Genomic DNA, 14,333 nt, shown 5'->3' on the forward strand with positions numbered 1-14,333 from the left:
TTTACCCTTCTCATCGTTGTAACGACTTTTTCACCATACTATCAGAAGGCAACTGTTCTGACATAAAATGATGAGCTGAGCCCAAAAATTAAATTAACCTGATGTAATGTCTACTAGAAAACCTGTTTCATATTCATCAATATGCACTTTTTTTATTTTCATTTGACATGTTTCTTTCAGCACTTATTGTCCACCAATTCGTCGATTGTTGGAAAAAAAGTGGGCTGATAAATTATGGTTGGCTGACAACCTGCAGTTATCAGCCAACCTGGTATTTCAAAACTACAAACCTGGTTGGAATGACACACAGCATACAATCATGGTAGGGACTCGCCCAGGAAAAGCCTCCATTGTTTTCCTCCCTATGATTGACCTTCCAGCTAGTGACGACACTTGCATTTATTCGACTTTGCTTTTCGTAGCAGAGCAGGCCAGGCGACATGGATATATTCCGGTTGTAATATTTGACTAACCACTGTGGTGGAAAGCCATGAAAATTGTCGAAGCTGCTGCTCCAGGAAGTAAGCTCTCAAATATTGCTCCAAACTTGGAACATTCCACACCATGATGAGCTTCCTTGGATCAGTTGGCTACATCATTGAGGGTTCAAGACTTAGAGAGGTTCTTGAACTTGTCTACGCACCTAACACTGTCCCCAATCTTCTCAGCGGAAAAGCAATCACCAGGTCAATATGTAGCCATTTTCTGGTTGACACTGCGCTACATGCTATTCTGCTTTAGAAACATCACCAATGGTCTGACAGCCTACGAATCTGCCAACGTTGATTCTGCTAGAGATTTAGGCCTAAAAATTATTTACTCCATGTCTGGAAAGCTGGTCGCTGATTTTGTATTTCGACGAAAACAACAGGCAGTTCAAATTACTACAAAGCAGAATCCAGGTGAAGGTTGCAAAAGATAGGACCCCACTCTCCTTTTTCAGAGGTTCATCAGGCCAGCAAAGAGGATCAATCTCACGAAATCTGAGTACTTTCAACACGAACTGTGTTCCTATCCAGCATCACTTTTCGACGCTTCTTCAATGCTCTGGTCTTCGAAAAAACAAGAGTTAGCCAAACATTCATTACAGACTTGCAATATTGAGAAGCACTGTCCTCCTCTTCCCCAAGGTTTTCGACATATTATCGACGGTAGATCTCTTTTGCAGAGAAGTCTATGGGCCAAAAACAAACGATACTCCAAAATCTGTGGCCATTATGTTACTTAAGTGACCCAAAAGTATCCATCTGCCATTATTGTGTTTGACGGCTACGATGGAGGAGCTACCATAAAGGATATGGCCCCGTCAAAGAGAAGTCGTATAATTGGTAGTGAGATCTTCTTAACAGCAGATATGCAGCTGAAGGTAAAAAAGGGTGGAGGGTGTTTATCTCCAATCAAAGAGCTTCGTCGTTGTCCAGGCACCAGGTGATGCAGATGTCCCAACTGTGCAAGCTGATGTTAATTCTTCCCGGTATTACGACACTGCCGCAATTGGAGATGATACTGATCGTTTGGTTATATTGTGTTATCATGGTGACCTATCAAGCAAGAAACTATTCTTTACACCTGAGCCGAAGTCGAGCAAAGCTCCCCGAATATGGAATATTCACAAACTTAAAGAGAAGCAGGGCCAAGAGACATGAAACTTGATTCGTTTTGCTCACACCATCTTAGCCTGTGACTCTACTTCACGGATCCACAGTATGGGAATAGGTCTTGCTCTGAAGAAACTAATGGCAGATACCTATTTTCGTACATCAGCTGCAGTTTTCATGCTAAAGTAAGCTTCGAAGGAGGAAGCAAGGGTTGCTGGAGAAGACACTCTGCTCATGATATATGGCTCATCATAACGGGGAAATCTGAATGAACTCCGCAGGGAAGTTTTTAAAAAGAGTGTGACTTCTGCTAGCACGTTCGTCCACCCAGAATAGTTACCACCAAATTTGATGCGGCTCATTTTCTACCAAGTTCAGGTATGGAGTTGAGATCCTGATTCTGAACTTAAAGCCGAGGAATGGGGCTAGAAAAATAAAGATGACTTCTTGTATCCATTGACAACTAAGGTCCCACAAGCCCCTCGTCTGCTTCTGAAAATCGTGAAGTGCTCCTGTCAACTGGAATGCAGCTCAACGAGATGCAGCTGTTTAAAAACGGCTTAGCTTGTACTGCAGGGTGTAAAACGTCTAAAGGGACAGTATGTTCTAATTCTGTACGAATCAATATCTATAAAGATTAGGAGGACGTCGAAGCTTAGATATCTGAATCAAAAGAAAAAGTTGTGAACGCTAGTCGGAGTTTGATTCTGTCTTTCAAATGTTCATGAAGTTCATTCAATAATTTTACCAATTGTGAAGACTAGTCAGTGTGTTTATAATAGTTTATTATAAGAGGGATTTTAAATGTCGGCCTTTGAAAACTAGTTTTATAGATGATTTCCCTTTTCTAATATTTTTCATGTTTTAATAAACATATTGCAATCACTTTGCGACGATCAGATTCAGGCCAACTAATTATTAGATCTCAAAACCGACAATTTAGCCAGCGAAAGATAGTCTAGTAAAAAAAAAGGGGGTCATTACGACGAGAAGCGTAAAAATCTCATAGTAATGATTATGAAACTTTTTTATATACTGTACACCAAATTTGACTCCATTTTCGCACTCATCTCGTCTTTTTACATCGGAATAATAATTCAATTCAAGAAAAACAAACAATTACCGGAACTTAATTTATTTTGGTTAGGAAAGTGAGAAAACTGACACGGTACGCAAAAAAAAAATCTTGCGTCAACCTAGAATGTGGAACTTTTGATATATTGTTCAGCTTTTTTTTTCTCTCTACAACATGGTGTAAAAATTATTTCTGTTGCAATTTGTCTGGGGTCAAATTCTAGTTTGCCTGTAATACAAAGCATTTCGGCGATCAAATACTAAGTTTTATCATATAGCCATTAAATTTACCTTTTGCCGAAATTCCTTTGTATCAGAAAGACAAAAACAGGTCCCAAAGGCCTTCTGTAAGATAGTAGGTAGTTGGCTCTCTTTTATATGAAAATATACTATACCTATGACATTACACGTTACCTCTAGACGAAACCATGACTTTATGGCCAATCGAGGAAATAGAAGTCCCCAAGCTTGATAACTAAAGCTATCTACGAGTGTATATTTATTTTATTTCGTTGGTCCTGCACCAAAAGTCCTGAGCTACAAGTCAGACGGGTCGGAGGAAGCTGATTAACTATGGAAGAGATCTTTGTATTGCTATTTGTTACAAAACGAGTTAATGTTTTGAAACTTTCCAGCATGAAAGCTGTCGAGACCTATTTCCCCCAAAATAAAACAGCTACAAATAATCTAAGCGGAGGGGGCGCAGGGTCCATTGTTAAAACTGTAAAATAAAACTATTAAATATTTGATCATAAAACCAGCATCATAAAAAACAGGAGAAGTTTGTCAGGAGTGTAAAAACGACAGAATTTAATTTTTTAGACCACAGTTGGGAGGGGTTCAGTAAATTTCCAAGTGGGAAAGGGTCCTCTGAAGAGTCTTGGGAAAGTAATTTCTTCCTTCCAGCGAGCAGACTTGTTGAAACTTCCCCAAGAATTTGTAAAAGAAGAGTGCAAATTTGATTAGAAGGTTGCTTTATGTAGCCCTCGATAGAAAGTTGTACGTTAATAAGTATCTTTAGTCTTTTTTGTCTCCTTTCGCTTACTTTTAACTTAGGCTAAAACTATGCTCTCTTGGCGTTTGACAATTCTTCCAATCTGAGATTACTATCAATAGTAGATTTTACGGACTGAAAAAAAAAAAAATTATTTCGAACATTTCGTTTTGGCAGCCAGAAGCTCAGGGGAGTAGCTCCAACATTATTATTCGGGGGGGGGGGGGGCAAGAGGAGTCCATATCGGTTTAGTCAAGAGGCATGAGCTATATAATTGGTATTTTCCCAAAATCATTGGGGGGCAATAGCCCTCCTACTCCCCCCTCAGAACGACACCTCTGCAGATGCTCAGCCATACCCTTCTCCCCTATCTGTTGGGAATATCTTTCAATTATCTAATAAAAACAAGAATGCTAGCATTACTTTAGGAAAGTGGGGCAGTCAAAAAACCAAAATGAATGTCCAAATGTAACAAATGCAGATATAGGATATAATTATCGTCACATTTATTTAATAAATTTAAACTAATAGAATACATTGATTCTAAAAAGTATTGAATGTTAATAAGAATTTTAATTACTTACGAATACAATGAGGCTAACATGGCTATCTGATAAGTTTTTATGATATTCGAAAGAAAGAAGTGCGTATAATGAAAATAAAAATAAGAAAACTGTAAAACTGAAACTTTTTTTTACAAAGATGAAACTGAAAGGAACTAAAAAGTTTTTTTTTGTGTTCCTAAGTTATTTTTTCTTAGATTCTTAGGTTTTTGTACAAACCTAATTTATATTTATCCAAAAAGGAATTTACAATTACTTTTTATTGCAAGGCAATTTAAAAAGAATTGAATGAAGAAAAAAAGGAAACAAAATTGCAAAGAGCCACTCAACGGGATAGCCAAGTTCTATGAAGTTCCTATAAACCAAAATCAAAATTGTTGCTTTGTTTGAATATCTAATTGTTTCTGTATAATTTGCTGTATACTTAGTCAATATTGTAGCGTAGTATTGGCAACGCAGTAAAACTAAGTCAATATTGTACTAAATCAATAAGGATTCACTGTACCAAACGAACATTTTAGCGCAGCATTGCCACCCTGCTCTATCATGAAACACTAGATGGCAAAGAGGGTTTTGAAAATACAATTTGCTCCGAGTACTGAGTCTTAGCATTTGTCTACGAAAAAAAAAAAAAATAACAAAAAAATCAGGGAATATTTGGAAATCTGGCTCTTATTAATCAATTAGATCGATTTTCAGAACCGAGAAGGCTGTTTGCAACATTTCTGTAGGGCACTAGCGGCTCTTCAACGTGTACTATGGTATCAAAAACCTTCCGCTAATAGTACAGAATACCATAGTATATGTAAATGAGCTGTTTAAGAACCGATAGTACTAAGCGCCGTGGAATTACTGGGGAGCAAAATTGTATTCAGATCCAAGTTTTTAATACTACATTTAATCACCCGAAACTGTTCATAGTTTGAAATCATGTTCATTTTTCTACTTGGATTTAATCATAACAAAGAAAATGATGAGTTGAGTCAATTTTAAATCAAATAGATTTAGGCCTATTCATGACGCTTTCTGTAAGACACTAGCGACTCGTCAACGTGTACTATGGTATCATATACAATATTCTGTAATAAAGTTTATGATATGGAGCACCATAGGACACATTATCGAGCTGTTGCAAGACTCGCTAGTTCCTATGTGTATGCATCAATGCACGGTGAATCTATTGGAAAGTAAAATTACACACATTTTTTATGTAATATTTCATCACCTAAAACTGTTCACAGCTTGAGACCACACCATTGTACAGGTTTGATTTTTTCATGTCATATCTTTTGACATTTTTTATGTCACATTTCGTCACCTAAAACTGTTCACAGTTTGAAACTACACACATTTTACAGGTTTTTTTAATGTCATATTTTTTGACAATTTATGTCATATATCATCACCTAAAACTGTTCACACTTTGAGACCAAATACATTTTACAAGCTTGGTTTTCTTCATGTCATATTTTTTGACATTTTTTATGTCATATTACATCACCTAAAACTGTTCACAGTTTGAGAGCACACACATTCTACAGGTTTGATTTTTTTCATGTTATATTTTTTTGACATTTTTAATGGCATATTTCATCACCTAAAACTGTTCACAGTTTGAGACAACACACATTTTACAGTTTTTTTTTATATAGTATCAGTGAATGTTGTCGCTTTCAAAAGGGCACAAGAGATAGTGCCTTAGGGTACCATTAAAAGGTCACTAGAGATTAGCACGTAGAGATTAGATTCGTCCAAAAGTGTAATAGCTCTGTTATTTTTGAATTACCAAAAGTCAAAGGGATATATACATAAATGCCGCGACTAGTAGCCAAAATGTCTTCAGTAAATTTTTAATATACAAACAACTTTAGAATTTTTTTTTTAGAAGATTAGTCGTTCCAATTCTTATTCTTGGTATTAATCTATGAAAAACAAATAAATTGGAACTTCCAAAAAATTTACCTACCATACACCAAACGTCCCTGATGAGCTTTAACAGCCACGGGCTTTAAAAAGCATTTTTTTTTGTAATGATGGAAAGTACGTTTCCAACTTTTTACTTTTAAGGTGTAATTCTACAAGTTTTTAAAGAAAATCCATCCCATTTCTCAGCATTGGTATTTGTCTATGAAAGAAAAGACTTTAAATTTTGAATATCTTTTTTTTTCTTTTAAATTTGAATTTTTTTTTTCTCAAACAATTCGATAAACTTCCCGAATGGATTACCCCGTGAAGTTTGATCATAAACCAGATACAACACTTACCAAACACACATGCGCATTAAATGTAAACTGTAATGCTGCCGTGTGCATTGAGACGCATTTTTTTTGTGACGATGAAAAGTATATGTACATTCTTTCACTTTTATTATGCAATTCTATGACTTTTAGAAAGAGTTCCAGCCAATTCCCAGCATTAATGTTTGTCTACGAAAGAAAAACTTGGAACTTTTGAAAATGTAAACTTTTTAAAAATCAGAGGTAAACTTACCATTTCTAGACTGTGCTGTCAATCTTCCCGCGTCCTGAAGTTGAATTTTCAGTAGTTCCATAGGTGTTGTAATGATAACCTGGCAAAAGCCAGCGGAAGCACCAGCAGCCATTTCCCTCCAAAGTGTTAATCTTAAAATTTTAAAAATTTTCCATGAGTCAATGAAAATTAAAAAGAAAAAAACTCCGAAAATATAATATTACATATAGTTATTTATAATTATAATAATTATTATAATACAATTCTATTGATTATTATAACATTATAATAATTGTTTAGTTTATTACAACAGCTTTGCTATGAGGAATCACAAATAGTTATTCCTGATCAAACAAGTTTGTAAAAACGGATAATGAAAAGCTGTTCCGCTTAACGCGTCTTCTGCATGGTAGCAAGTCCTAAGCCTAGATAAAGAATAAGAGTTGAGTTGCAGACTTACTGCCACAGCCCCCCCCCCCGCCCCGAACCCAAAGGGCACCACCCACAGGGTAATCAAAGATGAACCTGAAACATCAAGACTAATTCTCATTTAACCCCTTACGGACTAAAACCACGAAACACAGGACGAGATTTATGAATGCACAATTTTGCCTTGAATTTACTTTCTGGAACGTCTGCAGGTTTTCTTAACCGTCTAACTACAACTACTATTAAAAACTCGCTGCGGCCCTAAGCCGCCTGAGGCCAACACAACTACACACGGTCCTCCTCCATCACCAATCTATTTAAAGCCTCTCTTTTTACACCCTCCTAAGAAGTTTCCTATTTCCCTTAAATCTTTCCTTGCGACATCCTCCCACCCCATTCAGGGACGACCTGATTTTCGTTTCGGCCTGGACGGTTGGCCAACAAGGACTATCTTTGGCAATCTGTCATCCTTCATCCACAGATAAATAAATAACAAAAGTTATTCGTAATAGCAGCCTAGACCCTTCGACCATCTCATAGGTTCAAACGCTCGAGTTTGAAAATGGATGACCGTGTCCTAAATACAGCACTACATTAGTAACCAAATCGATCGCAGGGCAATTATAATCTGAAATATCTTTTAGCGTATCTACCACAACAATTTTCGAAACCTCTGCAGCTCCTTCCAGCCTAAACATAGACAAGCGTCACAGCAGCAAATAAGAGAAATGATTGACGGCATCTTCTTGATGTCTCGGTGCATCGACGAAACCAGTTCTTAAAATATAGTGTCTGTCACCACTTCTGTTACTATTATATCAAGCAATTATTCTGATTCCTAATCCTGAATTCACTCCCGTCTTTTATGATGTACAATATGACTAAACAAAACAAAAATAAAGTAAGGTCTGTTTGCTTTCCCAGCATCACAACTGAAAACATTGGTATGTTATCCTTTTCTGAACAAAATGATGCAAAACGTGTTTTCTCACAACTAAAGATACTATAAATGTATAAGAACATTACATACTGCTGTGTAAACGAATGTCAATAAAATAGGAAACAGTTGATTCTTCACAACTATAAATTTTGCATTTTACTATCTGTTGCCATTACTGTTATAATTTCCATTAAATGTAAAATATTTATTTTGCATGATTATCATTCCAAACCATTTATTTACTTACCAATATACTTAAAAATAATTATATTAAAGTTGCATTCGATTTAACGAAACTCAGTTGACTAACAAGTCTACTTTTTTCGTTTTTAGTGTTTTGTTTGCAAGAAAGTGAACTAAGAAAGTTGACCAGGCTTTTGCAAATAGAACGAAAAGTTGGGCAGAAAATTTGAAGTTGCTATAACGTGAGCCGTATAAGAAATTAGAAACAGAACATCAGGTTTAGGAAGGAGAGGCCTGAAAGTCAAAACAATGAAGTAAGCCAAAATCCTCGAGGCTAAAAAGAAATCAAGCCTTTTATCAAAATTTTACACCTCTTGTTTCCCTTTATAAGAAGAAAAGTAAACTCCAGCGTTAAAAATACAGCCTCTGACTGAGCGATTTTAATAAACACTTGCATCACTCAATCTGGGAAACCTTAAATGAATCATCATGTTTTGCATGAGCCAAGAATTTTACCATAGAGGGAAGCATGGGCTTTCGAGTTCGAATTTCTTGCCAGAAATTCTTTGTAGATATCTAACAACGAGGAATTATTAATAGTAGTTCCGTAGTCAACTTTTTAGTGTACTAAGAATCCGTTTTTAAAAAAAAAAACGTTCAAAGTTAATTAAGAATTACAAAAAAAACGGCAACATCTATATATTAGTTAACTAATAAGGTAAATCGAATGAGACTTAAGTCATGTCCTGAGTTTGCTTATATAAATTTTGCACCCACTGTTGTCATTATTGTCGTTTCGGGCTTAGATTTGTTTTCGGCGACTACTGTTACGAGATTCGGTAGCTTATGTTTCAAAAAGTTTCAACTTTCAATTAGCTAACAAAACCTTCCTAGCTAAACTTCGTGCAATATACTAATTACATTATTAGGTAAGAAATAATTTTTCTTCCTAAAACTCTAACTTCCCCTAAGTTATTACATCAAGTAACAACTTCCCCTAAATAGGGATCTTCCTGTTTTGCTCTACCGTCTAAATTATACCAAAATTTATGGTTGAACATAAGTGCACTGTTTAAGTCCTTATATGACTTTTTCCTCTATTCATAACATTCATAATTACCTTTTCTAAATCTTTTATCCAGATTATGGTGTTTTTGTTCAAGAAGTATATACAGGATCCTACGAACATTTTAAAGGGTACCAGCTGAGGCCAAATCAAGGATTTTTGTTCGTTTTTTTTAAACAAGAAAACACCTCTAAAAACCGAACCGAAAAATAGTTTATATATATTTTATTACTGTTTTCACGAGTCGGAAAAAATTTCGGGGAGAGTTTTTGTGTTGATTTAAACTCGGTACCCCCCCCCCCTCCCTTAGTACAATCTTGGTATCAGCATATTTTGGTGGGTAAGAGCTGAGAACCTTCCAGCTAAACGATTTTTCTTTACTTACTATCTTTGTTCACATAACGCCACTCGCATACAACCGTATCTGCCAAAAAGCAAATATAGCATCTCTTTGCTTTGAATAAACCAAGAACCAACTCTGAAATCAATTGGACATTTCAAGTATCCTTAGAAACATAAGCCAGGATTTTGAAAATGTTTAAATGGCCCTAAACCAGATTTTGTATTTATTTAATTTAACTTATGTAATTTTACTCCACTTGTGCTGTTCTATGGTTGGTCAGAAATAAATTTTAATTATTTCTTCAAAATTATAATTATTTCTTCAAAATGAAGAAATCCGAAATCCAATTTTAGGCAGATACGATAGTATTCAAGATAGGTGACGAAAAGTGTATGCTTCGACATTTTTATACATTTAATGGAGGAGGGATATGACTAGGACACATCTGTGTAATACCACAGGCGCCACATTCCATGAAAGGGTGGCCACACCATTGTACCCAAAATCAAAAGCGTGCTTTTATAATTTTATAGAAGAACAAAAATAAAATTTTGGCGAGACCAGTTTTCCCTTCGAGGTTGCTGAGCAGCGCTCGGTAGTAAAAACAACTACAACTACACGTACAACTACACAATAGTAAAAACATTGGGCAGTAAATTTAGGACCCAAAACAACAATTACTACATTAAACAACATTTAGTTGGGTAGTAAAGAGACCTCAACGTTGCAATAAAAATACTGCAATTTTGGTAGTAGCTAAGTGGTAAAATAACCTATTTTGGTATATAATACATTAACTGTCACATGAAAGAAACAAATTATTTCAACGAAAACAGGAATTGTTTGTTATAGTGATAACTAAGAACACTAAACCATTACAAACGTTAAAGAAAGTAACGAACGTTTTAGGACCCCTTGCGGACCCTGAGCCAACAGAAGCTGAAAAAAAAAAACAAAAAAACCAAAACAAAGAAGAACAAAACTCAAAAACATAAAAACTCCCACATTGAACAAAAAGAAAACTTCGAACTAATATGCAAAAATTTGCCATAGGACACAAACAATGTAGGCAAAGCAGATCAGGGCTGGAGTGTTAGTTTTAATCAACAGCCTTTTATGTAATTATAGAACCTTAATTCCTTAATTAATTAATTATTAATTAATTAAGAACCTTAATTAATTATAGAACCGACATTCCTCCTCTCCTAGACAAAGATGCAGAATTTTTCTGAAAAACTGGATTTCTTTTTAAATATTGTGTTTTGCTAATTACACAAAAGACGTAGATGTAGCGATTTCCTTTAAAATAAGCCCTTAAACAGCTCTCTATGATGTTCCAGCGCCGTGCTAGCAGAGGGGGAAATAGAGAACACATTAGTCCTACTCATATAAGATAGTGATTTCCCTTGTTGTTCAAGCCAGGGGACTGTAAGTTTCCTGTACAGGGTGTTTGGCTAAGACAATTTCAATGATGTACTTTTTGTTTCGATCCGACATAACTTTTTACGGGGGTTTCGGGCTATTTCTCGAAATTCACTGAAATATGTTTTCAAAATAATATTCAGACTAATTTAGATAAAAGTTATCATTCCTGGATTAGCTAGAAATGACAATTTTTTTACTTGCCATTTCTTTTCAAAACGCGTTCTTTAATTTTTGGTTACTGTGGAACGTGCTTCGTCCTTATTTTTATAATACAATTGGGGAAAAATAGTGCAGTGTTAGAGATTATGCAGTACATAAAAATTGTTATTTAGTCATGAAATCTAAGGTCTTCTAACTAAATTTCCAAAGCGAAGTGAATTTGTCCAAATCAAACCAGTTGATTCGGCTTTTTCCAAACAAAAAGGAGTCTCTCATGAATGAAAAACGTCTCAGCCAATTCTGAATCCCGGATTTTCTAAAGAAATAATTTCTACTTTCTAATTAATTTCCAAAAAAGAGCGAGATGTCAAATTTAATTTTTTGGCAATACCCTTAAAAACCTTTGACAATTTTATAAGTAGCGTTTGGGTGGAACTAAGATCCATTTTTTTTACATAAATGTATTCATTCAGCTTGATAACAGAACTATAAAACTGATTGTTCAAGCCCTCGCAGTTCTGGAAATCTATTAAATTGATAAAGAAGAGCCGGATTTCCAAATATTCCATGATTTTTTTTTTTTTTCATAGATCAATACTAAGACTCAGTACTGGAACAAATTGCATTTTCAAAACTTCTTTGCCATCAAGTGATTGATAACAGAAAATGGTACAATTTGTACGGCAAAAGCAACCCCACTGGTACATCTAACCAAAAGCATGATTCTTTGAAGTCTTTCTAGAAACTTCTAAAAGAAACTCCTTCGAACGCTTATCGAAAAAAATAATAATAATGCCACAGCACACAAACTGGAAACTTGCATAGGCTATATTTTAACAAAATTTCATAAATAAATAAAAAATAAATAGAATTTCAATTTCGAAATACGAAAGAGCCGAATATTCGCCCGTACAAAGACATTTTTTTCACCGTCAGATCCTGAAATCTGGCTGTTGAAATTTATTGAAACCGTGAAATCCGAAGCCTAGTTAAATTCAATTTGAAAGAGATAAAAAAATAAATGGATGAAAATACCAATAGTACAATTTTCAACCAGTGCAAAAAAAGAAAATACCTAATGTATTTAACAAAATTTCGCCATTCAGAAAAAAAAAATGAATTTTTCAACTACGATCCAGAACACAAAGGAGCCAAATAGTCACCCTTACGAAGACTTTTTTTCATAGCTGATGCATAGAATCTGACCGTTTAAGTGAAATCCAGCTCATGATAGAGCCCGGCTTAAGTCAATTAGTAAGAACAAAGATACTGTTCAAAAATGAATGATGGAAGATATCAATGGTGCATTTTAAAGCCAATACATAAACAGGAAACTTTCATATAACAAAATTTCGCTAGCCGGAAATAATAGACTTTTCAAGTTCCACCTCAAACATGAAGAGGCCGAATATTCGCCAACATGAAGAATTTTTTTTTCAATGGTGGAACGTGAATCTGGCTAGTAAACTGAAATCCGACTCATGAGCTTAGCTTAAGCAATTAGAAAAATTTGAATTCTTCAAAAAATGAACAAGCGAAAATGTCGGTAGCATATTTTTAAACCAGTATATAAAAAGTAAACTTTCATGCGTTTTAACAAAATTGCTAAAGTAAAAAAAAAATTTAATGAAATTCTCGGCTCTGATCCAGAACACGAAGGAGCCGAATACTCCCCATACGAAGACATTTCTTTTTCCACAGATGGAGTATAGAATCTGGTTGTTTAAGAGAAATACGCCTCATGTTAGAGTCCAGCTTAATTAGGAAGAAGAAAGATACTGTTCAAAAAATGAATCAAGGAAGATATCGATGGTGCATTTTTAAACCAATATACAAACAAGAAACTTTCATATGTTATAACAAAATTTCACCAGTCAGAAAAAAACATTTTCAACTTCCATCCCCAACAGAAAGAAGCCGAATATTCACCCAAATGAAGCAATTTTTTTCAGCGATGGACCGTATGGTTATTAAAGCGAAATCTTAAGTGAATTAGAAAGATAAAAATTGCCCAAAAAATGAATGAATGGAATTTCAACCAGTATATAGGAAACACACGCGTTTTCACAAAATTTCACCAGTCGGAAAAACGAAAGTCTCTGCTCCGATCCGGGACACGAAGGAGCAGAATAATCTCAAATTTCTCTTTTCATCGGTGAACCGTAAAATTGGGCTGCTAAAGTGAAATCCTTCTCATGGTAGATCCTAGCTGAAGCTGATTCAGGATAGAAAAATATCGTATAAAAAATGGAAGAATGATTATGCCGATAGTTCATGTTTAAACAAGTACATAAATAGGAAACTTTCATATAGCTCATTTACACCAGTCAAAAAAAAAAAAAAAAAAACAGGAAGGAGCCGAATATTCACCTAAAGATTTTTTTTTTATTGGGAGACGCGAAATCTGCTAAAAGAAAGTTTGGCTCAGGTTAGTTCCTATGCTAAGTACCTTGAAAGAAATAAAAAAAGAAAAAATCATCGTAACATTCATTCATTCAAAAAATAAATGAAAGCAAATTTAATTATAATTTTGCGCCCTTTTCAAAGAAAATGAGCTTAGCTAAACTTCAATTTTACTTTAACTAAAAATTAACCATTTTATGTGTCAGGGTACTAAAACGACCAAAAGAGGCGAATTTTATGAAGTAATAGGATATAAAAAAAGTTAAAATAATGCCGTTTCGTTAGTTAAAGTTAAAATAATGTTAAAAATAAAGTTTGAGACAGTCTGCCCTCAGAGGGCAGACTGAGCCTGCCCTCTCCGATAACTAAAACCTGCGGACGAGCTCGATTTTATTTTTCAGGGTGACTCAATAAATACGGGAAAGGAATTTGAGAGTTCTACTTCAAACCCTTTAGAATATGTTAAGCATCTATCGTAAATTTATGGCCACATTTTAAAATCCTTGTAAGTCGTCTAATAAAAGAGCTGAAAGCGAACTGGCCCCAACATGACGAAACAAAGAAATAAATATAATAAAATATATACAATAAATAAAACAAAGAAAAACAGAATTAAATTAAACTGATTTCATTTTCACTTTCCTTGGTGCTTTGAGTAAAGACCCTGGAATACTAGACACCAGAAAA

General features: G+C 34.8%; 1 protein-coding gene across 1 annotated transcript in view; it reads right to left on the reverse strand.

The window, feature by feature from the left end:
• The window catches only part of LOC148939248 (mitochondrial glutamate carrier 1-like), a 106,139-nt gene that overhangs the window by 16,519 nt on the left and 75,287 nt on the right, over positions 1-14,333 (reverse strand). The window contains exon 5 of the mRNA XM_089107092.1: positions 6,720-6,850. Coding sequence (XP_088963218.1) covers positions 6,720-6,850 — 131 coding nt within the window. The remainder of the gene's footprint in view (positions 1-6,719; positions 6,851-14,333) is intronic.

This window comes from Artemia sp. Qi Xiang Cuo, chromosome 21 (assembly GCF_049724085.1).
Source record: "Artemia sp. Qi Xiang Cuo chromosome 21, ASM4972408v1, whole genome shotgun sequence".
In the NCBI taxonomy this organism is placed as follows: domain Eukaryota; kingdom Metazoa; phylum Arthropoda; class Branchiopoda; order Anostraca; family Artemiidae; genus Artemia; species Artemia sp. Qi Xiang Cuo.